This window comes from Magnolia sinica, chromosome 4, assembly GCF_029962835.1.
Source record: "Magnolia sinica isolate HGM2019 chromosome 4, MsV1, whole genome shotgun sequence".
Taxonomy (NCBI): Eukaryota; Viridiplantae; Streptophyta; class Magnoliopsida; order Magnoliales; family Magnoliaceae; genus Magnolia; species Magnolia sinica.
Genome location: NC_080576.1, coordinates 22,200,792 through 22,228,706, shown reverse-complemented (window position 1 = coordinate 22,228,706; position 27,915 = coordinate 22,200,792). Strand labels below are relative to the sequence as shown.

General features: G+C 41.4%; 1 protein-coding gene across 3 annotated transcripts in view; it reads left to right on the top strand.

Annotated features, from left to right (window-relative positions):
• The first annotated feature begins 319 nt into the window (after window positions 1-319).
• The window catches only part of LOC131242754 (ferrochelatase-2, chloroplastic-like), a 40,534-nt gene continuing 12,938 nt past the window's right edge, over window positions 320-27,915 (top strand). The window contains exons 1-4 of one of the 3 annotated variants that reach the window (XM_058241597.1): window positions 320-543; window positions 6,745-6,853; window positions 8,332-8,659; window positions 9,200-9,343. In XM_058241597.1, coding sequence (XP_058097580.1) covers window positions 495-543; window positions 6,745-6,853; window positions 8,332-8,659; window positions 9,200-9,343 — 630 coding nt within the window. In that variant the 5' untranslated portion in view covers window positions 320-494. The remainder of the gene's footprint in view (window positions 544-6,744; window positions 6,854-8,331; window positions 8,660-9,199; window positions 9,344-27,915) is intronic. The other 2 variants (XM_058241596.1, XM_058241598.1) reach the window with 2 other exon arrangements.

The window sequence follows — 27,915 nt, the reverse complement described above, 5'->3', positions numbered from 1 at the left end:
ACTCAAAATCAGGCCAATCCAATAATCAGGTGGGCCACCACATGAATTTGGAGATTTTTCAGTGTGGTTATTCACTTGTGTGGAACAATAGATGATTGGATCATCCCAATTTTTTTATAATATAATTTTTACAGTATTTAAATCCTTATGTACGGTTTGGATTCCATATAATCTCCACGATGGGCTCCACAGAGAGTTAGTGGCACGAAATTCTCATGTACAACACCGTTGTAGGGGAACAGGTCCTCTATCCGTCCTGGGAAAAAGAAAAGCACAGCCCATAAAAATCCCACCAACCGTTACAGATGATTTTTCTTTGAATTATTAAATCCATTCAATAAAGCTGAGAGTGAGTGAGGGAGAGAGAGCGAGAGCGAGAGAGAGAGACGGGGAGGGATTAGAACCCTGCACTATCCTTATTTCAGCTTCGAATTTCAGACCTCTGTTTGGAGCTTAGGTCTGAGAGATTAGGGCAAAATCAAGAACAGAGAAACATGGGAGTAGAGGTTCTGGCGCTTTCGCTTCCGTCTCCGGCCTCTCAATGTAATTCTACTTTCTCATCTCCATCTCCAATTCTCATATCGTACTTCTCCACGATTCTCATTTTCTTTCCTTTTCTTTTTTGGGAATTTTCTGCCCATGATTTGGTTTTTCGTGAAGTAATTCAATTTGAAGATTGTTAGGTCCGCTTTGGATGCACAGCTGGTTTGAGTTGCGAACTGTCAGTTTAATGAAGAGGAAAATGGCATGGAATATTGAAATTTCCTAGTATGAGTAATGAGAAAGTAGCCCTCGAATTGCGTCTTCATTCCTTTTGAGTCCAACCTGAAATTAGTGTAATCAGAATTTGGAGTGGATGTAGCACAGCTGAGACAGTTACAGGTTCTCTCCCCCTGTGGGGATGGAGCGATAAAAGTCCTGAGAATCCAAGATAGTTAATATCAATGCTAAGGAAGAAAACCCGATTTTGGTTATTTTCGCTCTGTTGGATGATTACTGCAATTCAATTTCCATTGTGCATCCAAGTGCACACTAAAGGATGTTGAGATTGAGATTCTTTGTCCTACTCATTGATCTCTTTTTGGAGGCCTACTCATGTGGAATTTGGGAGGTTTTAAACCTAGTAGGAATCTTGGGGTTGGGCCTTACTAGGATAGCTTATTGGTTTATAGTAGTAGGATTGCTTGCCTACGCTATAACTTCAGCTATCAGAAGAGGAAACATTTAATAGATGATATGCTCTTTTAGAAACCAAAGTGTCTACATATTATGAGATTTTGAATCATGAGTATCCTATTTAGTAGAAGGTTCTCCTGATTCTGTTATTGGGTCAAAAAATAAAAATAAAAATCCGGAATAGTTGCCAAGGAAGATTTGACAAAGCCCAAAGAGAATCCAAAACTTTAGAATATGATGCGATTCTGGTCCCTGGTTCCATATCACAAACCTCTTGTGAAACCATTTGATGCATGTTCACTTGTTGCATGGAAGTTGATCCGGTCTTGCTTGGATGCGAGTGTTTTAACTTATAGTATGGTTAAAGCTTATATGTGTTCTCTGATTTTTTGTAGTTTGCATTGCATTTGGATGCGAAAAATTAGTTGTCTTACAAGCATGTAATTTTGATTAATGGCTAAGGGATTTTATTAAAAGAGAGACAAAAAGGGCAGCAACCAAAAAAACAAAGAGGCAAGGATGATGAGGAATCATACCTCTACAACGAGGGAGCAATCCAGACCCCAAAAGATATGAAAACACCTCTATATTTCAATCCAAGAACAAATTGATGCAGGATAGCCATGATATCACTCTATTCTTAGTTTTGAGGAGAACATGCCTTGAAGACTTTCTGAAATTGTAGAGGACTAATTATTTTGTTCCTTCCAAACTGACCATGAGCCTGCTAAGAGAGATCCCTAGAGAGCTTTCCATTTCTTTCCCTTACATCCTCTCCTCTAAGCTTTGGATGGTGTTTGGCATGCTCTGAAGGAACTCAAACCGCTTGAAGAAACCCCACCAAAATTTGGAGGAAAAGCCACAAAACATGAAGGGGTGCTCCACCATCGTCTCCTCAGCCCTAAGGCATATGGATCCATACATTAAGTATACTGAGATTCCTACTTCTCAAATGATTAATAGTAATGACTTTATTGCTTTCCACTAATCAAATGAAAGCAACTACCTTGGGAGGTCCTAGTGAAGGTTGTAGGAGCAATCAATAAATCTCTCCCCGCCCATGACAACATGGAAGACTTGACCAAGAAGCTTCCCTTACTATCCACGTTCCACTACCAAGAATCCTTTTCGTCCACACAAGAACAATTAAGGGTTAAGGAGATCCATTAGGCGAAGAATTTCCTCAAAATACTCATTTGATAAAGCTCTTTTGAAGTGAGGGCACCAAAACCTTGGCCTCCGACTGAATTAAAAACCTGGGTGATTGTCACATCATTGTCAACTGCAAACGGGGAAAGTTGGGGAAACATATGATATAGAGCTATAGAAAACATCTTCAAAAAACCGAGTACATGACCCATCATCAATGACATTCACTAGGGCTTTCAAGAAATCTTCCTTCATGCTGCAGACCCCTTTTCGCAACTAAGAGGTCCTATAAAAGAAGAGTCTATTGTGAAACACCCGCCTGCACTTAAGCCATATTTGTTTGAAATTACATGTTTCCACAAAGGGTCAACTTTTGCCCCAAATCTCCACGACCATTTTTGAGCAGGTAAGATTCATGAAATTAAGGGATCTTACCCCCATTGGCTTGTAACTCTCTATCGCACTAGACCATTCTCCTCAGCATGTAACTTAGAAACTCCAAGTCTACATGGTTGTTTGTGATGAGGAATCACTTCGCGTACACCCTTGCGTACATATCAGAGGAGGCGGGCCATACCAATTTTCCTGAGGCTAGGCGAGTATCTGTGATTGTGCTAAAGACCTCATGTGTTTGTGCGAGCATCTGAAAGACCTTACACTGGGAAGATGCACATGGGCTGCTTTATGGAGTGATCCAGGCCGTTGGATCGGAGGGACGTGACGATTAGACCGTTGGATCACATGATCGGGCCATTGATCGTAGATCGTCCACATTAGTTTTTCCCAACTTTTATCAGTTTATATGATTTAGTTTTGTTTATGTTATGTTTGAACACCATTATGAGTGTTTTTAGTTTACTTTAGTTAGGCTAGGTCAATTTTCGTCAAAATTCACAAAATAGGGTCTTTATTGTAATTTTCGAACTTTCTTGGATCTATAAAAGAGGGTAGGCGTGCGACCTTCTCCCTCATTGGATTTTGTGATAAAAAAAGAGAAAAGCTATTGCTTTCTTCTTTCATCTTCATGCAATTTGAAGATACTTCCATGCAATTTGGAAGGGAGATTAGTGCGAGACTAATCTTCATCAATGGAGGTGTGAGGTTTTCATCTATCTCCACACCGTCTTCACTTTTCTCCTCCATTGAGGTATTTTCTTTAGGTTCTTCATTCTCCCTTCCCAAATCTTCGTCTTCTCTGAAACTCAACTTTCCCATACCCATCTGCAATCCAAACCCTAACCGACCTAAACCAATCCACCCCATGCCACACGTGTGACCATACGGCCACACGTGTGAATCCCACCTTGCCCCTTTTTGGTTTCCCATCATCATTATATCAAAACCCATTTCTTCCATCCCCGAAACCCTTACCCTAAACCTAAAATTCATAATTTTCCTACTTTCCCAAATTACCCAAACCTTAATTTTTACCCTAGGTTGTATTAGGTTTTCTATTTTGAAATAGACTATAACCTATGCTAATTGGATGTCCCTACATCCATTAGATCTTAGTTTCTTTTTATTTAATGATCTTGTGTTACGATGTTGGTGGCTTAGGCTAGGATTATGCAGAATGTTCTTTTGATTTTCATGATATTTGTGATGATTATAACGATGTTTGTGTTTTTTTTTTTTTTTTGGTTAAATATCTTAATTCGGCTACTTGATCTCACATCTTATTTGGTTCATGCATCGGTCTTGCATCGGTGTGCCTTTTCCAAGTCAAGCTTACAAACAGTACAATGGATTGCCTTCTCCAAGTCTGTAATTGGTGCATTTGTGGCACCAAAGCCCCATTGTGAATCTGTTTGCCATGGGCAAAAAGCCCCTTATGAAGGGGAAATTATGTTGCCTAAGGTCAAATTAAAAAAAAATAAATAAAAATAAAAAAAATTATGTTGCCTAAGGTGCGAGGATTTAATAAAAACTTTGTAAGGATGGGCAATTAGACTAATTGGTCTGAATTCCTTGAGACACTCTATGACCTCCTTGGAAATAAGAGCTATGCAAGAAGCACCCATGTCTTTTTGAAGCTTCCCCCTCTCATAAAATTCAGTCACAGAAGAGAGGTCATGTTTAACCTCTTCCCCCAAACACTTGGAAGATAGCTAAATGAAAGCTATCTTGACCCGACATGTAATCCCTAACTAGCTCAAACAGCTGATTTAATGTCATCTTCGGTAAAAAGGGCTTCCAAGCCACTCAGCCTCTTCTTACTTGATTTGATCAAACAAGAGACTGTTGAGTGTAGGCCTCACCAATCCCCTAAAGGAAGCAACTCAGCACAGAAATTGACAATTACATGGCATATTTGATGATGCCCGTCATCACTTACCCTGTTGGTAAAGAGACTTGAAATTATGTTATTTCTCGTTTTGGCATTTGCAATTTTGTGTTTTGTCCTCCTCTAGCCATAAAGCCTTTGGCCATTGCTTCCACTTGAGTTCTTCCTCAGCTTTTCTGCTAAATTTGAGCTTTAATTTTTGGACTTCTCTCTCTATCTTCGTTTGATAGAAGCCCTGCTTCTTCTTTCAAATCAATCTCTTGACTATGGTCTAACACTGCCTTTTTGGCTGTCTCCATACTCCCTAGCACTCATCGAGCCATTTTTTCAACTTAGCTTTTAACATTCTCAGCTTATGCATTAATTTGGATCCGGCCCAATTTGCCACGTTAAAACCTCCACCACTCTACAAGATTGCTAAAACCCTCTACTTCCAACCACATCAGTTTGTATCTGAATGGAATCAGACCCTACATATCAAAGGTAGATTCCAACACCAGGTGTTCTTCTTCCTACTCATAGGAATCTTGATGAGATCATGATTCATGACTATTGACCCAACCACTAGAGCCTCGCTTGCTGCTGTTGATGTGGCGTCCACCTCTCTTTTCCGAATGGAAGCGATGACATTGAAGTTACCCCGCACACAGCACAAAGCATTCCATCTTCTGTGAACAAAATCGCTCTCAACCCATAATCGGGACAAAGACTTGAATCGTTCAGTCCATACACGGATGACAAAATCCACTGCAGTTGTTGGTAGCTTTCTTGAAAACAGCAGACACAGAAAACCCCTACCTAACTGTTGATCTTAACCATATCATTGTTTTCCACATCATCACAATTTCCCCCGAAGCCCCAACAGCACCCAGCTCTTCCCATTGAAAATTTCTGCTTCCCCCACACCAAAGAAATTATGTTCCCGTCAATGACTTGCAATTTGGTTCCCCGGCAATGTTGTCATAATCGTTATCATATCGTAAATCGTCAAGGGGTCTAAATCGTATCATAAATTGTAATATTTTCATCAAAAACATAAAAATTGTAAATAAAAATAAAAAAATAAAAAACACATTAATCATCCATTTTGTAATGAATATGGAATAATAATAATAATAATTTAATATAAAATTGTGATAAGTTGTATAATAAATGTATCATTGATTCATTGTCAATGTGTTGTATCATCATGTCATAATCAAGTTAAAAAAATAACCTTTTTCCCATCCCACGTACATGTAAATTTTCTACATGATTCAAAAAATAACATTTTCCCCATCCCCATTTACATGTATAATGTATTCTCTATTCACTTGCTTCTATAAGTAAAAAAGGAAATAAAAAGTCCAAATGAATCTATTCTTCTTTGGCTACGGCGGCGCCATCATCATCCTCCACCTTATCACCAATGAGATCAACATTATCAACATCATCTTCATTTTCAGAATTTGATGTCAAAATAAACTCCTCTTTCTCCTCTTCTACCACTTTCGCTTTTCCCTTCGTTTTACTTCGAATAGCAAGTTTTCTAGGACCTTCAACTGGAAAGTAACAATCTGTGCTTTATGAGCCAAACACACCTGTTTGATTTGGGATCTCTTTATTGGACAGCCAGGACCCCTAACATTCTGTGAAACCACCTTTGTTGGGACACCGTGACCATTTCACATCCTCTCTTTCCGAGGCCCTTTTCTGCAATCCGATGTGGTTGAGAATCCTTGCCCTAATCGTAATTGATTAATGGAGATAGCCACGATAATTCCCTCTTGCTTTTTTTCCCCCCCTACTTCCTGCTTTGCTGAATGACTGGAATAACACCTTTTGCAAACGCTTTATGTAATTAAAGGACATAAAAACTGGTATTTCCTTGCTTCATAATGTAGTCTTCAACTTGTAGGTTTGTTTCTCTCAAGTCCAGCTTGAATTTGGCAATTACAGTTGAGCCCAAGGCCTCAATATGATTGCTACAGAAGGAAACTAACATATGTTTATTTCCAGTTAATCAGAAACAATTGTAATTCAACTGGATTTTGCATCCAAACTCACCCTTAATGTGGAGAAACTTTTTTTGCTTGCAAAAGGACTTTAAAATGTGTTTTTCTCAAGACATCATTTCCGGCTTTTCTTAATGGTAGGGGAGCGGGTATCATCATCCCACCAGGCTAGTACTCGAGGTATAATTGAGATGGGGAGCGGGGAACTCAGAGCTTCAAATTTGACCTGTCAAGCTTCATCGTCATTCAGGTAATTGTGTATCCCAAGAAAACATGTTGCTAATTGATATGTGAATGTATTTGCAGGTAATACAAAGTATAATTGTAATGACTGTTGTTGAAATTTTGGATTCTAAATGTTTATAAGATTATTGAAAAAATTTTGTGGATCATCTCATGGAATTGACTGGGTGTCTTTCATTCAGGTAATTGTGTATCCCAAGAAAACATGTTGCTAATTGATATGTGAATGTATTTGCAGGTAATACAAAGTATAATTGTAATGACTGTTGTTGATTTTTTTTTTATTTTTTTTAAAATTTGATTGCAAAGCACTAAGAAGCAGTGCTAATATACAATGCAAATACCTTGCTAAAAAAATATACAATACAATATCCTGAGTGGTTTATGGTGAACTGGCAAGCATATTAAGGATTTCATTTGAATCATTTAATCTTTGACTTCATGTTTTCCCTTTTCTCTTTAACAGTGAACTGCTACTGCCCTGGAGATTCTATATGTGTTAGTTAGTCTTGAGTTAATATTCATCCACTGTTTGTGCAATGAAATCCTTTATGCTACTATTATAGAGGTTTGCTAACCCCACATGCACTATCACATGCGGCACATGCACCAACCCAGTGCAAGTGTGGGAAATCTAAACTGCATATGACATGGGACACACTGTGAAGATGACCTGGTAAAAAGATCCCTGGCGCTGTAGTGTGGTCTGGGCTCAACCAAAAAGCCAACCGGCCCAACTTGTTTTTAACTGGGGCTGGGTCAGGTTGGTTAGGGTTCGGGTTGCAGGTATGTATCCTGATTTAAATAGGTAGTGTGAATTATAACCTATACTGACCTGACCAAAATACTCACTTGACCTGACTGGATCTGACTCAAATCTATAAGAGTTTTGGGTCATCCCCGGTGGCAATCTTCATATCAATGTTCTGTATCAAGTTTCCTTACCAAATCCCGAAATTTGGGCTGTCTCAGGTTGGGTAATATAAAACATGGGTCATGCTTGGATTGAAAATTTGGTTGGGTTGTGTTCTGGTTCATGACTGAGTTGTTCATCTTGGATTTGGGTTGACCAACCTTGAGGCCAGCCAACTCATTAAGCGGGCTACCCCTGTACAAAACAATGGACTGTTTCAAATACTTGCCAAAGGTCCACATCCATAAAATAAAAAAAATGGATCGGTCCACATTCAATCTACATATTTGCCCAACAAGTTGACTGGCCTGATTTTATTTTATTTTTTCCCAGGTTGGCACATCTTCTGCATGTAGTTGTGTGTGGGCTAGTAAACTTACCTTTATACCGTAGTTCTTTTTACACAGCTTTTCCTTTTAAAAGAAGTCAATGGGCTTGGTTTTGCATTCCTCCCACTCGGACATAGCTATGATATTGTTACATATATAGTTTGCCTAAGATATCTCATTTTTAGATCTGGGTTCTCGTGTATTCAGTTTTTGATCTATATCTTTCACTCTCCTTTTTTACAGGCCATTGCCACGACCAACATGTGCAACTCAAATGTTCCACCATTATTCTGGGGTCCAGATGGAAGCTTCAGGGAGATCATACATTCCTAAGAATTTTGTAGTTTCCAGATACAACTCAGGATGGTTTGAACCAACTTCATTAGTTTGGAAGCGACCGTTTGAAAAGTATTCATTGTCTCTGGGGGCATTAATGACCTCTAAATCTCAAGAGGCCTCCAGTAAATCTCTTGTTGGTGAGGAGAAGGTTGGAGTTTTGTTGCTTAACCTTGGAGGTCCAGAGACACTTGAAGACGTGCAGCCATTCTTGTTTAATCTGTTTGCTGACCCGGTAAACAAACCTTTCCATATGCATTGATTATTCTTATCTCCGCGATCTATGATTTCCACACATCACTTGAGATTTTAGATCAGCCAACTTCTGTCATTCTTCCTTGTGGAAGACTATTTTAGCTTACCAATCATTTGGGATTTTAGATCAACCAACTTCTCGCGATCTTCCTTTTGGAAGACCACATTTTCTTAACTTTCTGCATATGGTGTACATCTCGTTGATGCAATAGGCTATTAAATAAGAAAGGATTTGAGACTTGAGGATTGGCTGTAGATGGATTTTATAATTATATGCCCAGATTTTTAGTTTCACGTTTGGGTGTCACTGCCATTGTGATCACTGGGGTTTGATAAGATGGAAAATTTACATTAAAAGGGGCTATCTTGAAAGTTCTTTAGCTTATTATTTAAAAATATCAAGTACTTTTGGACCAAAAACACTTCTAAAAGGTTGGCTTTTTATTAATATTTTGTTCTCATTTCACATTTTGAGTTTTTTTTATCAATCTCTAATTATGTGTAATTGTGTAAACAACAGGATATTATTCGCCTGCCAAGATTGTTCCGTTTTCTTCAAAAGCCCTTGGCACAATTTATATCTGTTCTCAGAGCACCTAAGAGCAAAGAAGGCTATGCTTCCATTGGTGGAGGTTCTCCTCTTCGACGGATAACTGATGCACAGGCATGATTTTATGTAAATTCAATTGCATTTTGCTTATGGTATTTGATGTTTATTACGGAATCCTTTTCTTTGGTTAGGAAATAATTCTATTGGTTTCAATGAATGTCTTCTGCATAATCTAGTTAACTATACTCTTCAAAACAATAATAAATCTAGTTTAATATTTTATTAGTCTAAATGATATGTCTACAAATTTATAGCTCTTAACAAAGCTCAACTTTGTCTTGTCCATTATTTGATCAGTTGTTACTTGGAAACAATTTCTTGAAAGAAGGAATTACAAAGTTCAAGGACAATAATCCAAATGTTTAACATCCTACGAGTCTTACCTTTTATTTTTTTATTTTTTTAAAGGTAATAGCTTTATTGAAACATTGCTTCAAAGGAAAATGGGAAAGAAAACACAACAAACAAAAGAAAAAATACAACCCCAATAGGGCAACCAGGACACAAGCATCTAGATCCTTAAAACCAGAAGCCCAATCAACCACCCAAGAAACAACCTTACGAATAACCAAATTTTCAGGGTCTAATCTATTCTAAAAGCACCGCCTATTCCTCTCTCCCCAGATGGCCCAAAGGATAGCCATCGCCACCAACCGCCACACTACTTTTCGATCTTTACCAACACCGCATTCATGCCATGCAGTTAGAAAGGCCGAGATTGAGCCCGGCATAACCCAACTAATATTGAGATTCAAAATAAAGAAATCTCAAATCTTTCTTGTAAATGTGCAATGAAGGAATAAATGATCCACCCATTAGCATCCCTCATACACATGAATATATTCGATAGTACCAACACTCTTATGCAAATTATCCACAGTTAGCACTAGAGGTGGGTAGGACCCGACTCGATTCGACGGATCCGACTCGACCTACTCGACTCAAATTGAATACCACAGTTAGGTTCGGATTGAGTAGACCCACCCGGATCCGAATCCCGACTGAGTTGAGTTCGGGTTACATAGTAACCCAACCCGACTTGATTCGAAATCCGATCCAGCTAGACTCGATCAGATCCGAAACCCTACTCGGACCGGTAATCAGGTACTATATAGACAAAACAAAAAATAACCATTCCTCTCTCTACCTTAAGTCGCTAATCCTAGCATCCGGTCGTCACACCCAACCAGATCCCGACATCCCCTACTCCGGCACTCGTCTGGCTTCGAGCTCCCCCTCCTCCTCCTCCTCCTCCTCCTCCTCCTCTCTCTCTCTCTCTCTCTCTCCCCTTCACCCGTCCACACAGCAACACCAGTCCTGCCACCCAACCCATTCTCTAGCTCGATTTTTCAGGTATTTAAAAAAAATAAATTATTTTACTTAAAATGGATGGCTCTGATTGTCCTGGCCCGCTGTGTTGCATTCAGGCTGAGTTGGGATCGGCCTGGCCCGCCGTGGTGCATCCGGCCTTGCTTGGATCGGGTTGGTGCGCCTGACCTGGAGCGGGTGCAGTGCGGCCTGGCCCGCTGTGGACTCTGCTTAGATTAGGTTGGTGCGGCTTGGCTCGCTATGGACTATGGTGCGTCCTGACCCGATCTACTTGATCTTTTGACCTAATCCGAATCGTAGCCAGCTCGATCCGACTCGGTATCTTTGACCAAGTCGGACTCGGTTCGGGTCAGCCCAGGCAAGATCTAATTGGGATCGAGTCAGGCCCGCTGGACTTGGTCCTAAGTCGGATAGAGTTCGGGTCAGGGTTTTGACGATACTGGATCAAGTCGAGTTGGACCTAACTCGGTCTGACTCAACTCGATGCGCACCTCTAGTTAGCACCCTGTTTCTACCCTTTAAGCAAACAAAAGTTGCCACCTTCAGAGGAGCCCCATTCTTCTAGAACCGAAAATTGTGGTAAGGAAGAGAGGGAGAAATGGTGAGAAGCTTGTAGAAGGACTAGACAGAGAACCTCTGCGACCTAAAATCCTTCCAAATCACCAAATCCTCCCTCGACTCTGCTAGCGAGATGCTCTTCAATCTCTCCAAAAGACTTATGAACATCACCGCTTGCTCATTTGAGAGATCTCTATGACAGGGAGGCACCCAAACCACTCCCTTACCAAATCTGGAAAAACATCGAGCAACTGAAATATTTCTATTTGATGCTAAAATGTCCGAAATAGGAAAAGCTTCCTTGAGCAAGCAATTGCTTAGCCATAGATCCTCCAAGAAGCGAATATGATTATCATCCCCCACTGTGAAGGACGCGCCTTCTTTGAACTTAGAAGCAATCGAGAAAATAATTTTTCAAAACTCCAAAGTTTTATACTGCGAAGAGTCTTTCCCAGACAGGTACCATACTTCCTAGCCATTGCCTCCCTCCACAAACTATCTTCCTCCGTGGTTAACCACCATAACCACTTTCCTTGACTCTACGCCGCTCTAAAGAAAGTCGTGCCCGAGCTTTTCAAGTGCCACTAACAATGACTGGGGGAATCTGAATAAGGACATTAAGTAGAGAGGCATGTTGGAAAAGGCCACTTTAATGAAGGTTAAGTGACCTCCCAAAGACAAATACCGACTTTTTGAAGAAGAAAGCGTTCTTTTAATTCTTCCTACAACTGAGTCCCAAAAGTGTCTCGTCGACTTTCCTATGTATAGAGGCAACCTAAGATGAGAAGAAGGGAAAGATCCCACTCCACAACTGAACGACTCCTCATACCGACGAACCTCCTCCCCCGACATGCGAACACCAAGCATTTCACATTTCAAGGAATTCACCTTCATGCTCGGGACAAATTTAAAGCATGTAAATATTTTTCGCAGATTGTCAACCATAACTTCATCCGCCTCACAAAATAACATGGTTTCCACAAACTGAAGATGAGATATCATGGGACTTGTCACTGCCATTTTGAAACTTTGAATTAAACCCACTTCCTGACCTTTCAGAAGAATTTTGTTAAGAGCTTCAACAACCGCCACAAACAAAAAGGATGATAAGGGGTCACCCTAACGTAACCCTCTGGAGGCCCTAAAACATCCTTTGGGGGAGCCATTAACAAGGACCGAATAGGAGATCAAACTCACACATTCTTAAATCCAAGATCTTCACTTTCGACCACATCAAAATTGACTCAACATATAATCAAGGAAGCCTGAATCAACATGAATGTAGGCCTTCTTTATGTCAAGTTTGCAAACCACTCTGGCCTTGCCTTCTTTGAATTTAGAATCAATACATTCATGGACAAGCAATACACAATCCAAAATCTATCTTGCAGCCACAAAACACTCTAGTTATCCAAAATGATAGAAGCAGAACATCTTGAAATCTGGAAGCTAAGATCTTCACAAGGATCTTATACCTAAATTCTTTCAAAATTTTTGCACTTTCAACTTTTGGAATGACCGCAATAAAGGAAGCCCCTGACTCCCTCGACAACCTCCCCTTCTCGAAGAATTCCTTAGCAAAGAAAACCACATCATTTTTCACTTCGTTCTGAAAAACCTGAAAAAGGGCCATCCGGCCCGGGGCCTTGTCCCTACCAAGTGAATTGATTACCGCTTTCACTCCTCCGAAACCAGGCTTTCAAGAGCATTAACTTGGAGATATGATAATCTAGGAAAGTCCATATTGTCCAACAATGGCTGCTTCCATCCTTCATTAGAGAGCAAATGCTTATGAAAAAGCACAATAGATCTGCATATTTGCTTCTTGTCTACAACCCGGTTACCATTAACCAAAATGTTGCCTACTTGGTTATTTCTTGCTCGTGCACTAAGCCATGTTGTGAAAGAACTTAGTATTCTTGTCCCCTTCTTTGGGCCAAATTGCTCAAGATGTCTCTCTATTTAATTTCCTCTTCCTTGACTCTTTTTTGCATAATCTAAAGCCAATTTTGATCTTCTCTTTCTCTTCGGTGGAAATTAGACCCCCCTCCTCTATTTGCCCAATTCTTGAATTTCTGTAAGAATCAAGTCCATTTCTGACTCCCTACTCCCCAGGATCTCTTTCCTCCAAACGTTAAACCTCCCTTTCAACAGCCTTAACTTCTGCCTCAACCTGAATCTCGCAAAACCTTCGACCTCAAAAGAGGCCCACCAATCCCTGTCTGACTTTTGGAAGCCCTCTGCCTCTAACCAGGATAGCTCGAAACAAAAGGGTTTCAAACCCCAATTCTCTTCCTCAGCGTCCAGCATAATGGGTCTGTGAGTCAACCTTGGCAAACCAACCTGCTTAGAAATGGGAAACTTTTCTATCCATTCCACTGAGACCATGAATCTGTCGATTTGAGACATAGCTAGACTATCCTGACCATTCAACCAGGCGAGCAAAGCTCCTTCCAATGGCAGGTCAACCATGTCATTCTGCTGAACCCAGCTTGAGAAACCTCTCATGCTGGAAGTAGCATCACTGTTGTGCATCCTCTTGTAAGAGAAACGGGTGATGTTGAAGTCCTCTCCCACATAACCAAGGATGGCCTAGCCCAAACTGAATTAAGTTCATCCCACAGCAAAGGTCTTTGGGAGGCCAGATACGGGCCGTAAACTGACGTGAAGGTCTAGAGAAAACCTGACACCTTATCCTTGAGAAGAACAGATACAGAAAAGCAACCCACCCAGAAATCCACCTTATCCCAAGTCAGATTATTCGAAGCAACAACAATCCCCCCTACTGAGCCACCCAATCTTTGTGCTTCACCCCCCATTATGAATCTAGCATCTTACTATAAAAAAGATTGCAGATTTGTTTCCTGAAAAGAGATCACCTGAACCTTTGCCTTGTGACAGATATCACAGAATTGCAGCCTCTTATCCCTGCAACCTAGGCCTTGGACATTCCATAAGAGAATCTTCATCGAGCAATCTGCTTAACCCCATTTCCCCTCTTTGACGTAGAGAGTCTAGAGACCCTTCTATCTGAATTGTAGTTGATAGAAGACTCCAAGTTGCATAGCTCCCTCCAGCCCTTGGGAGAATTCATTGGTCTTACCACCCGATTGGACCTGCAGACTCTGCCTTCCCCGTGTCGCCACAAACTGCAGAAAGGCTTTAACAACATCGTCTGTCTCCCCATAAGAAACTCCCTCCAACCTCCCCACGTGTCCTAGAGCATCTTTCATCCATTTCTTCTCTCGGACAGAAGGCTTCCTGTCCCCAGCAAGCTGATCCTGTGCGAGAGGCTGACCGTGCAGATTGCTCACTTTCCAGACTTGAGCAGACAGATCACTTCCTAGACCGTCTTGGACTATCAAGGACTGAAGAGGGGTGATGTTCAATAGCTCCTCACCTTTAGAGAAATCCTTAATCATTGCAGTATTTCCAATTGAGCCCCCCGCCAGGGGGAGAAACTCATGGCCAAGAACTCCTGCCTCCAGAACCACATCACATTCACCTTCTGGAGAGGCCAAGCCATCCTCGAGGATATCCTCTGAGCAGACACTTAAGAGGCATCCCTCTCCCTTGCCTTCAGATGGGGTACAATAATAGGAATTGCTAAATCTTAGCCCTTGAGCCGTGTATGTTTATTTTCCCCTTTTCTATAAATAAATTGTGGTCAGTGGCATCATGGCCAGCATTAGAGCACTTTGTATTACTATGTAGTTTTTCAACTGTTTACTAGAACACTTGACTCTAGCAGCTGTCAAGTGAGTAGTCTACCCATGCAAGAAATGTTACTTTCTTTATATATTCTTCGTTTCAAAGGCTTGATGACCTTGGTCTAATTGAATGTACGACCCTTGATAGAGTGGAATGGCGGAAAAGGATTCATGTAGCCGACTCCAATTAATTGGCATAAGGGTTAGATGATGATGATGATATATTCTTTGTTTTCTGGAATGCTAAACGAGGGGTGAGGAATCTTGATCACTTGTGTTTGTGCCTTGGTTCTTGATACTTGAAAGCATGAGGGCCTTTGAAGGATCTTTGACTTTCCTATAAGATACTCATTATGGAGACTGCAACAGGATTGAAGCATCATAAAGGGTGGTCATAACTGCAAGGAACTTCATGAAACAATAGCATGTCCAACCCAAGTACCTCAATTCAAGTATTAGAGTTTGACTATTTGAAAAGTTGAAAGTTAGGTAACTTGTTAGTCAAACAATCTTTTATGTGACATGATAGTCAGCGCGAATTTTGACATAACATATGGTCAAGGTAGCAAGGCACAATTCTATTGGTTTGGAAAATTGAAGAACTTAGCATAAACTGCAAGATATATATATATATATATATATATATATATATATATATATATATATATATATATATATATATATATATATATATATAAAAAGTTCCGGTACATTGTAACAGAACATTTAGAAGCTGGCAAGTGGTACCCAGACTTGATCATGGCTTGACCTCATCAGGAGCCTGCTGACTTTCTTGATTAAAGTTTCTAAATATTTCAAAATCAAGAAGTAACAGAATCGAAGAAGAAAAAGAAACATTTTAGAAAACAAGATATTTTTTCAAATTCATGCAATCTTAAATCATTACAAAATTGATGACCTTTTGATAATCATCCCCTTGCCACAGCTATCTGGGGTTTTCATTCTTACAAAATTGATGTTTACTTCTCTGTTCTTCTTCTTCTTCTTTTTTGGCAGATGAAAATTGATATTTATGTTAAATACTATTCTATGCTCAAGTTAAAATAATGCCCCATCTATAGTTGTCACTCAAATAATCTCATAATTCAGAGATAACGTCATGAATTATATATTTTGTGTCCCAGTTCCCATCAATTTTGTTAATCAAAAGAGAGATCCCGTCAAGTTTCTTCATTTTCCCATTTCTAAAGGAGTCTGCCCTTTCAAATAAGGGAAAAGTTTTTGTGCACACTGTGTGCGTGGAGAACTGGTGTGCACATATTTCCCAACATCCGATAATGGTAAGGTGGGAATCTTAAAATCCATTTCAAAATGGCATTTGAGAATATGTTTTTGCTTCCTAGATTCTTGCAAACATTTTTTGAATGGTGGGAGGTAAAGTGTGTGTGTACTCTTGGTGTGCATATTTCTTGTTTAAGTCTTCTCTTCAAATAAGTCAAGGTTAAACAATGCAAGGTGATAGTGGTATCATGCAAATATGGGGTTCAGCCAAGGGTGGTTTACTAGGCCTCATCACACACAACTTCATGGGAGAAAGGTGTTTCTAGTAAAAAAGGATTTCTCATAGATGGCAGTGGGGAAAATTGGTGACGGTATGTGTTACTGTTCTTGGGAAGATGTGTGGTGTGATAATGTTGCTTTCTGCAGGTTGTACTAGGTGGCATCTGAAAGAGAACATAGTTTTCCAGGCCTACAATAGAGTTGGAGGTTAAGTGGTGTGTTGCTGATTTGTTAGGAGGGGTCTTAATTATGTTGAGGTCGAGGAATTTGTTTGTTCCATGGAGTGTTTGAATAGATGCAATCCAATATCTGGGAAAGGGACGAATGGGGGTGGGCATAAAATTGGATGGGCTGGATGGCAAATTATCAACCATGTCTTTCTACTAGATGATCTCCGGGGATTTAGGAAGGCAGTTGATGGCTTCAATTGTTTTGGCTTTTCAGGCCGCTCGTGGTTTCCTTTTCCTTTTAATAAAATCCTTGTTGCCTTAAAAAAAGTAAGATTATAATTTGATTTATTAGAGCCATCTGACCATGATCCATATTGGATCCCATTGCTGTTCGATTGGCAATGAGGCCATCAGATTGTATAACAGGCTTTGATCAGGCCCATCCACCGCCCTGCTTGAAGATGTGACAGATCGAATTGTCCGGATTTAAGATCTGGATCCCTTCATTGGTCCACGTTGGCTTGATTGAGGGTATGCTTTCTCTAGGTAATGGAACTAACTCTCAGGTATTATTTTCTCAAGAGCTCACATCTCTTCCATCATAGCTTGTTTCTAGCTAGAACTACTTAAAATCTCCGTAGATTATGACGAACAAATGGGGAGGATATGGACGCTGCAAAGGACCTATAAGAGGCAGAAAAATATTGGGAAGAGACAATTATTGATAGGATGCTGAGTACATGAATGAGTAGGCTTACACAAGGCAATGGGAAGATCATAGAGTGATGGAGGGTGAACCAATGGAGGATTTCTTTCAATGCTGGTTCACTAGAAGAGGCTTGGCAGGCCCATGAGAAGTGGGAACATCATTAAAGAAAGGAACTAGAAGGGATATAGAGTCTCATAGCGGAAGCTTCCCCTGACTAATAAGAGGGTCATGCAACAAATGTCCTTCCGGAGAGAAATAAGAGATCCTTAAAGAAGGTGACATTGGCTAATACATATCTTGCACGAGTTGGGTTATAACATTTATACTCCTGAAAATGATAATAACATAAGAAGGCACACTTTATGAACTGTGGACTCAACTTATCATTACTTTCTTCAAAAATATGAACAAAATATTTACACCCAAAGACTATAGAAGGTAAGGAAAAAGCTTTGTTATGAGGATGAAAGATTTAAAGGCGGATTTATTCGATAATATTTTGGATGGTATTTTGTTAATGAGGATGATAACAATAAGTAATGCTCATTCAAAAACGTCTAGGAACATTCATACCAAGAAGGAGAGCACATTTCCTCTCAGCAATACTATTTTGTTGAGGGGTCCTTGGACATGAAGTCTAACACAAAATGCCATGGTCCCTATAAAAATGACTAAAAGGCTTTTGACATTTGAAACTACCATTGACAAAATGAAAAATTTTAATAGGGCATTGAAATTGAGTGGTAACTTCATTATGAAAGGTCTTCAACATATCAAATACCTCATGCTTAAATTTCATAAGATAAATCCATGTCATCCTAGAATGATCATCAATAAAAGAAGCAAAGTATTTATAGCCAGAAGTAGAATTCACAGGTGCAACACTGCAAAATCAAAATGAAGTAATTCAAATGGCCTAGATTTCCTCTCAAATGAATTAGGAGGAAATACAATGTAATGATGTTTAGAAAACTACCAAGTATCACAACATAAAGGCCAAGTAACAGAAATAAAAGGAAACATATGCTTCAATCTAGACAAAGATTGATTTTCTAAACAACAATGCCATCTGAACACGTACTCCCTATGTAAAGACAGAGCACTAGTAGCTCTAGTAGTGGGGCACTATCAAAAAAATAAATCCCTCCATGGCATGGCCTTCACCAATCGTCCGCTTTGTCAGGAGGTCTTGAAATACATGGTGAGATGGGAAAAAAGGTTACATAACAATTTAAAGACTTTATAAGAGAACTAACAGAGAATAAATTAAGTGGAAAACTAAGAGCATATAAAACAGAAGAGCCCATGGGAAAAAGAGTGGTGGAACCAGTTCCAGGGATTGGAGGGTGGTTACACAAAACGGGTTTAGGTGGAAGACTGATACGATTTGAAAAGATGGAACTAACCAATCATTTGAGAAGTAGTTCCGAAGTCAATGATCTAGGAGGAAGAAGGCACATTGAATGTAGTACTTGATTGGGCTACTGTAGCTCTGGAAGTAGGAGTTGTACCGTGAACATGAACATGAAGTTGCATCAAGGCACCACATGCCTTTTAGAATAGAGTAACAGAATCACCTGAGGTAGGCATCACGTGGGCATTGCAAAAGTGGCCCTTGGAAGCTTTCCGGAGTCAGAAGGTGCAACACTAGTCAATGGGCCAGGCTCGGGCCTGAAAGTTCAGAATTTTGAATAGGTCTGGCCTGATGGCCTGGCCCGAAACAGTTCAAAATCTGGGCTGAGACCTACCCCAGGCCTGGCCTGTTGACAACCCTACTAGTCAAATATGCTCCTGCCCATGAAGGGCAACCAAAAATATCCGAACACTTGTCAACAGTATGGTTTGTGCCATCATGGTGAGTGCAAACACAAGTAAATCTATCATGGCCATGGCCACCACCACCCCATGCATGATTGACACGACCGCCTTTGATTGTATCGCAGCCCCTGCCTCAACCACCACATCCAGAATTACATCCACTACCATGAGTGCCCAACTTAGGGCTTTAGAGCCATGACTATAAGAAGGTTGATCCCCAACAGTGTAAACAAATCTGTCAAAAGATATAGGAGCAGTGGAAGATGAGGTAGGATAGATAACAGTAAGAGAAAGGGAAGGGCTCCACAACAATACTCTAATCACGAACACTCAGATTCTCGGAATTCAGCCCAAGAAGAAACTGCATAATCTGAGTTTCTTCTTGTTGTTGTTAAATGAGATCATAATCTTGAGTGCAATGAGACGGAAGAAGGTGATAAAGGTCTAACTAATCCCACATACCAGTAGTTCAGTGAAAAATTCCTTCAGGTTTCTGGAATTCTGTTAGAATTTACAAATATCGAAAATCAACTTATACTCCCTGGATATGTTATGAGCCTCTGAATACATGTCACAAATGGTATCCCTTATCTTTTTGGCTGATATTAGAAACATAACTGAGCTGCTTACTGAAGGCTCCATGTTGTTGAGCAACCAAGCCATAACCTGATAGTTCTCTTTAGTTTTTAAAATTCTCATCCATAGGGTAAGGCGCTTTATCCAAAATATTTGTGAACCTTTCTCTCCCTCCCTAAAACAATTTAACTGATTGAGCCCATTGCAAGTAATTATTGCCACTCAACTTTATAGTAGTGATCAACAAAGTGTGGGAATTAGAAGACCCCATAATAGCTCCGGAAGAGAGTTTATCTTCCTTATTAGCACCCAAGCTCAAGGCTAATTGCACGCAAAAGTGAGCTGCTACAAAAGGAAAAAAAAAAGTCCACAAGATTATGAAAGGGTCCCAAAACACACCACAGAAGTTCAGCACCTACATCATAGGCGGTATATCGACTTCCACCTCAAAACAGTCTCAAATCACAGCTGGATATACACCAACCAGCTGGTGTATGGCACGATTTGTGAAAAACAAAAAAAAAAGGAAAGTGCAACCAGTCCACAATACTCATTTGAAATTCTCCAAAAACGATGCAACAAAATGCCATGGATGACCTATAAGGGTAAAACTGACCTACCCTGTGCTGGATTTACTGTGAAACATCACCCAATTTGGAAGAAATCTTTAAAAAAGTGATTTGGGGCATTTTCCTCAAATGCAAAGATTGGCTCGAAACTTACCTCAAATCAACCTGAAAAATTCTACAAAAATCACCACAATTCATCTAAAATCAAGCTTCTTCATATCATACCCTTCTTGAGCTACTTATGTTCGTACATATCGTGTAGTTGCTAACATTAGCTGTATGGTTGCTGACATCAACAAGTTACTGAAGCAGAGATCAACCTGAAAACTGTAGAACTCCTTCCACCTTGCTTTGATACCAAGTATATATGTGTGTGTGTATATATATATATATAGAGAGAGAGAGAGAGAGAGAGAGAGAGAGAGAGAGAGAGAGAGAGAGGTTTAGGGCAACAAGGGAAGAGTTGTCACACACATATATTACTTTAGAGAAACATAAAATACTCCACAGGAGTACATGGAAACATACACACAAAAAACAATTACATATATTTTCCTATATATGTGTCCTCCAATTGTATTCCCAATCCCAAGTCGTATCAAGAAGCATTGTTACATAAGAAGTGAAAGTAGGCAATTGAAGAGGAAATGGCTGCCCTTTATTAGAATACCACATGGGAGCTCAGTACTTTACTTGTTGGTAAACGTGTTGTTAGTTGCAGGTGGGTGTACACCATTAATTTTCACCCTAATGGTACAATTGAATGGCTAAATGTTCGCTTGATCGCTAAGGGATATACTCAAACCCTTGGAGTTGATTATATTGAAACCTTCTCTCCTATTGCCAAGTCAAACTCTATTCGTGTTATCATTTCAATAGTTGTTAATCATGGTCGGCCCTCTCTTCCAATCGGACATTAAAAATGCCTTTCTTCATGGTGATCCCACTGATGTCTATATGGAGCAACCATAGATTCATTGCTCAAGGGGAGTCTAAAGGTGTGTAAATTGGGAGAGACGATTTATGGGCTAAAGCAGTCACCACATACATGGTTTGATAAATTCAATAAAATTATGTTGAATTATGGCTTTGTTCAAAAGTTATGTTAAGAGCAACAACAACTTCATTAAAAGAGGGAAGGAGGAAACAACGGGAGGAGAAAAGAAAGAAAAAGAGAAAAAGCAAGAACAGGGAAAAAGGGCAACGCTGCCGAGATGGCAGACCACCCCTAACAACCTAGGAAAGACAAATCAAAAGGCCTTAATTCCTTAACATTACAAGCCCATTTGATTACCAACTTTTCAGCCCTCGTTCCAACCACCGAGGCGGAGGAGGAAACATTGTTGAAACAACGATTATTTCTTTCCTCCCAAATAGCCCACCAGATAGCGATAATTGACAAATGCCAAATGATGGATTTGACCTTCCCAACTTTCTTCCCATTCCAAGTAGAAAGCAAGTCTCCCGCCGAGTCAGGAGTACCCCAGGAAACAGAAAAATGCTGACAGAAGTCGTTCAGAATAGTAGACATGAAGGGGCAATGAACAAGCAGGTGATCGACCGATTCTACGTGACGCATGTTGCAAAGGCAGATGTTAACTATCTGCATTCATCTCTTGAGGAGATTATCAACAGTGAGAATTCTGTTACGGCCAGCTAGCCAAGCGAAACAGATAAACTTAGGAGGGGCCGGATACTTCTAGATGAAAGGGGACGCTTCTTGACCGTAATGGCCGTTATGGATCCATGGCCGTTATGGATCCATAACAGATGTTATGGGCCTTGAAAAAAAAAAAAACTTACCTTTTTTTTCCTCTCTTCTTCTTCTTCTTCTTCTTCTTCCTCTTCCTCTTCTTCTCGAGCAGCTGCGGCTGCGGCCTTCTTCTTCTTCTTCTTCTTCTTCTCTCTCTCTCTCTCTCTCTCTCTCTCTCTCTCTCTCTCTCTTCTTTCCCTCTTTCCCTCTTTTCGGTTTCCCTCTCTCCCTTTTTTTTCTTTTGAAATCGGAAGTGGATTGACTGCTGCTGTAGGTACGTGTCAAGCTAAGACAAGCGCTGACACTCCTCGAGCTCTGAGTTGTATAAACAGTTCAAAGGAGATCAAAGTTACATGGGCTCCACAGTGATGTATTTATTATATCTATACCGTTCATCTATTTTCAGAGATCATTTTAGTGCACTACCAAAAAAATGAATTATATCCAAAGATCATCTGGACCACACCAAAAATAGCAGCGGAGATAATATTTTCACCGTTAAACAATTCGTAGGGCCCACGGTAACGTTTATTTTCCATCCAATTTGATCTGATCAAACCCGAGTGGGCCCCACCATGATGTATATATTTTATCCATGTCGTCCATCCATTTTGCCACGTCATTTTAGGTCAGGATCTGAAAAATTAATAATATCCAAATCTCAGGTGGACCACACCATAGGAAATAGTGGTTGTAGAATGCTCACCATTAAAAATTTCCTAAGGTCCCCGGTAATGTTTATTTTCAATCTAACCTATTAATTGGGTCACACTGACGTGGATGAAGAGAATACACACATGTCAGCTTGATCTAAAACTTTTGTAGCCCCCAATAAATTTTTAATGGTGAACGTTTAATTATTGTTGTTTCTTATGGTGCAGTCCACCTGAGCTTTGGATGTGCCTCGTTTTTGGGCTCATGCCCTAAAATTATTTGGCAAAATGGATGGACGGTGTGGATATAACACATTCATCACGGGTGGGGCCCAAAAACTTTGACACGTGTGCTACACTTCACAATCCAAGTCCCGCCTAATTCGGACCCTTAAAAAATTGTACACGAGACATATATTAACTTAAAATTTAGCAATTAAATTATGGACTGCAATTGCTACTCACAATGCCAAAATCAAATTGTTTGAATAGTTTTAATTGTTAATTTGTGGACTTTTTTTTAAAAAAAAAAATAGGGCCTTTTGATTTTTTTCATGATTCACTATCCAATAAATGTCCACCAATTCATAAGTGGGATAATGACAATAAATTGCATGAATTTGAGGTTGATTTGGTGCATAGATTGGTCCTCCAAGTCAGCCCCAAATTGGCAACGCCATCTACCTGAATTTAATTTCATTTTTTTAAAAGAACTATTGAGAGAAATGATATCAAATTGTTAAGTATATAAATTAGATATTTAGAAAATTAGATATATAAATTTTGTAGTCAAATTCAAGTTATCTGGTTCATAAATTCATTAGACAGTTCGATACAACTTCTCACCAAAGAGTGGACCGTTACACCACCATAAACATATTCTAATTTATAAATGAATGCATATTTGGAATGCTTAGAATATTCCGGATTTAATCCATATTTTTTGGCAAATTTTTTTTTTTTTTTTGTTACGGGCGAGAGTAATTCAACCGTTACACAACAGTGAGAATTCTGTTACGGCCAGCTAGCCAAGCGAAACAGATAAACTTAGGAGGGGCCGGATACTTCTAGATGAAAGGGGACGCTTCTTGAACATGATGATTCGCAGGGCTGGATGCAGCGTACAACGATTTGACAGAGAAATGACCTGACTTCTCCAACTACCAGAGAAGGCTATCGTGCTAATTACTGAGGGGAGCCGAGCAAATTAGGCACTCCATGAGAGCTGCAAACTTCGAAGCCTCGCTATCGTTTAGGTTTCTGAAGGTTCTAATGTCCCGCACAATGTGACCAAAGGAGATAGAGTAGCAGTTAATAATAAGGGAGTCTTTTGAAGGGGACAGCCGATATATTTGCGGAAATTGAAATTTGAGGGGCTGATCCCCGAGCTAGCGATCTTCCTAAAGACGAATAGAAGATCCATCGCCCAACTCGAACGTAGTATGCTGGAAGACAGAATTTCTCTTTGATGACACCTTTCCAGATATGGGAAACGTTGTAAAGCGGGACGTCTTTAGGCCACCAGTCCCCTTGAGATGAGCCATACTTCCCTTTGACTATCAGCGCCCACAGAGCCTCCTTCTCAGTGGCGAATCTCCAGACCCATTTCCCAAGCAACGCGGAATTCATCGATTTCAGATTTTTCACATTTGCCCCCACCTTCCTTGAAGACCTTGCAAATGTCATTCTAGTCCAGCAAGTGAAACTTCCTCTGATTTTCTTTACCAAACCACAGAAAATCTCTTTTGATTTTATCAATGGCCTTAAGCGCCTGACCTGAACACCTGAATAGGGACATGAAATCGAGGGGTAGGCTAGACAGAGCAGCTTTGATAAAAGTGAGATGACCACCCTTGGATAAATAGCGGCATTTCCAGGTAGCGAGAAGCTTTTGAAACTTGCTGATGATCTTTTCCCACATGGTTTTCGATGGCCGCCCCACAGAGAGAGGAAGGCCAACGAAGTACGTTGGGAAGGTGGCGACCTGACAACCAAGAGTGTCTGCATAGGTCTGAAGGGAGGGAGAGGGAACGTTGATACCCATTATCTTAGATTTAGACATGTTGATCCTGAGGCCGGAGACCGCTTCAAAGCAGCGAAGGGAAATAAGGAGATTATCGATACATTTCACCGACTCTTCTGAAAAGATTAGAGTGTCATCCGTAAATTGGATGTGGTTAGCATAGCAGACGACGCCTCTGCCACAATCAGAAAAAGGAGAGGAGAAAGGGGGTCACCCTGACGCAGGCCTCTCGAGCTTCTGAAAAACCTTTGGGGGATCCATTAAGGATAATGGAGAAGTGAGCCGAGCCAATGCAGGCAGCGATCCACATTCTCCACTTATCCCCAAGGCCCATCCGACCTAGCATATAGAGAAGGAAGTCCCAGGCGACGTGATCGTAGGCCTTGGCTACATCCAATTTGCAGAAAATGCCTTTTAATTTGGACCTATGGCAGGAGTGAAGGACTTTAGCTAGAATTTTGTAGGGACTCCCTATCAGGCTGATGGGTCTGAATTCGGGGAAGGAGCTAGCACCCGCCACCTTGGGGATGAGGGAGATAAACGACGCTCCAAGCCCCTTCGATAATCTCCCACGATCTTGAAACTCCTGAATGAAGAGGAGGTCGACTCGAACAACCTCCCAGAAAGTTTGAAAGAAGCATATGTCTCAGCTTCCCTTGCCTTAATCTCCTGCTAACGCCACTCCTTAATTTTAGCTTTAAGTAGTCTGAGCTTGCACAAAATTTTTTGACCGGCAAAGCCCGCCACCTGAAAGCCAGGGCACCATTCGATGATTTTCTGCCGGAGCTCGTCCAATTGGAGCCAGGCGGGATTGAACCTAAATGGCTTAGGGCCCCAGTTGTCTTCGTCAGCCGAAAGAATAATCGGACAGTGGTCAGAGGTGGTTCTAGGCAAAGCCGCTTGCTGGGCGGTCGGGAGAGCCTCGATCCATTCAAGAGAAATGAGGAATCTATCCAGACATGATTGGATAGGAGAAACCCGACCATTAGTCCAGGTGAACCTGACTCCCGAGAGCAGTAGATCGATGAGTTGGAGTTAGATCCACTCAGAGAACTGATTCATAGCCGACGTCGGTCTTCTACGTCTGGAGTGGTCTTCCGCGTAGCAAGTGGCGTTGAAATCACCTACCACACATGACAACCCTGAAGAGGAAAGCCTAGCCTGCGTTAACTCCTCCCAAAACAGAGGATGAGCAGAGTCAATGTTAGGCCCATAAACAACTGAGAGCAGACACTGGAAGGAAGAACACTTATCTTGAAGTTTAACAGAGATAGAATAATTCCCCTTAGAGGAAGAGAGGAGATCCCATCTGGAGGATTTCTAGGCAACGAGGATCCCTTCCGAAGTCCCAATAGCGTCCAGAGAGATCCACTTGGCATCGATTGCACCCCAAAGACTGGACAAAAGACTGTCTTTGAAGTAGGCAACCTTAGTCTCCTGAAAGCAAACAACATCCGGATTATGACGAGAAATGAAAGCTTTGATCAGGCTCCTTATATGCTTGAAGCCAACACCCCTGACGTTCCAAGAGAAGATCTTCATTGGATAACCATCCTTCCCCGATTGCCCTGCCTCCTGGGTGAGGCTTTTGAAGTTGAAATGAACCCTGGACTGGTTTCTAGACGTTGAAGCTTGCAGTTATTGGATATTCTGGCCAGTTGTTTGGCAGGCGAGTTACATTTTTGGAGGGGCCCACCACGGTTTGTTTTCTATACATTGGAATAAGGCAACATAATCTTCCAATCGATCCCCAAAGGAAAGGCTTAAAGACCTTCCCACCTTCCCAATAGCTTCTTTAATCCAGTGTTTGTTTTGTAACTTTGATATCAGACCCGCCCTTTCCTTATCTGAGGGCGTGGCTTGCGGATGCGGGTCCGCTATCATCTGGAGGGGTTCTGCCATTAGGATTTCTGAAGAGAAATTTTCGTCGAACAACGTCAGCAGACCTAACTCCAACACGTCGCCAGGAGAAATGCAGGAGGCAGGGGTGGAATTTGGGGAAGAAGGACGGGATTGATAATTAGAAAGAGTACAGTTGGACGTATCTCTCCCACCCGAGTCGAGTTCAAGGTCGAAGAAAGGATAGGGGTTAGAAGAGAGGAGGGGTGAAAGGGTAAGGCTAGGAGTTCTCCAAATAGGGGCAGGGGAATCTGAGTGGAAGATAGGGGTCGGGATATTGGGATGGGGCATGAATGTAGTACAGGCAGGGATTGAGGCGGTTAGGCTTATAGGTCGGGTCTCGGGTTGAGAGATAATAGCTGAATAGGTAGCGGCAGGGTTCGTGTCCGGACCCGAAGAGGGCTTGTCACACGAAAAGCACAAGGACTTTGGCCCGCCCACGTGTCCTGCTACCTGCGCCTGGCGACCTTCGAAGTGTGATGCGTGTCCGACTTTGTGTGAACGAGAAGAGGCTGGCGGCGGAAAATCAAAAGCGTCAGACGATTTCCTGCAGATTGCCTCGTGAACCGAGGGGCTCGTCAGCTTATCCCCCGGATAAAAAGCTTCCTTGCGGTACTGCGACCCCGAAGACCGATTCGACATGCCACGCGTTGCCGACGAATCCCTTGCATACGTCACTTGTGCAGCAAGAGATCCTGTCGTGATGCCACGCGTCTTCGGCAATATGACTGCATTAATCGCGAGCAGGGCTCGAGACGGCGCAGTTGGAGGAGGCAACATGCAAGGCAGGAGGAGAGGTCCACGTGTCTCCAAATCGTCGAGCGGACGGTCCAGATGACGACATGCAACTGCGCCAGAGTCAGAGTCGCCCACAGGTACTCCGCTGGAGTAGGGAGCACGTGCTCTCTCAGCGATGGAGGACGGGAGGGTTTCCGATGGCAATGGCACCGAATCTTCTCGAATTCGCCACAGGTCACCCCATCTAGGATACTGCTCGTCGGGAGATTCTTTGACTGCCGGGAATTCGAAGGACCGGTCGTCGACAGTCACCTTGACCGATGCAGGCGGTAAAGCATCCTTCTTCCGTCTAACTTGAACCCCGATAACTCCGATCTCCTCCCCCAGCTTCGTCTTCGGATCTAGTTCAAGGTACGAACTGAGGTAGGCCGCGACGAAGATGAAGAACTCGTCAAACCAAAGCTCCAGAGGGATTCCCCATATTTGAAACCAGACGTTCTCCATACCGAAGGTGGAGAACTCTTCCCACCTCATTACTCTGGCCACTAGCCCTCCAGAATGGAGATGACCGGCCATTAGCAGCGTTTCGTGATTGATGCC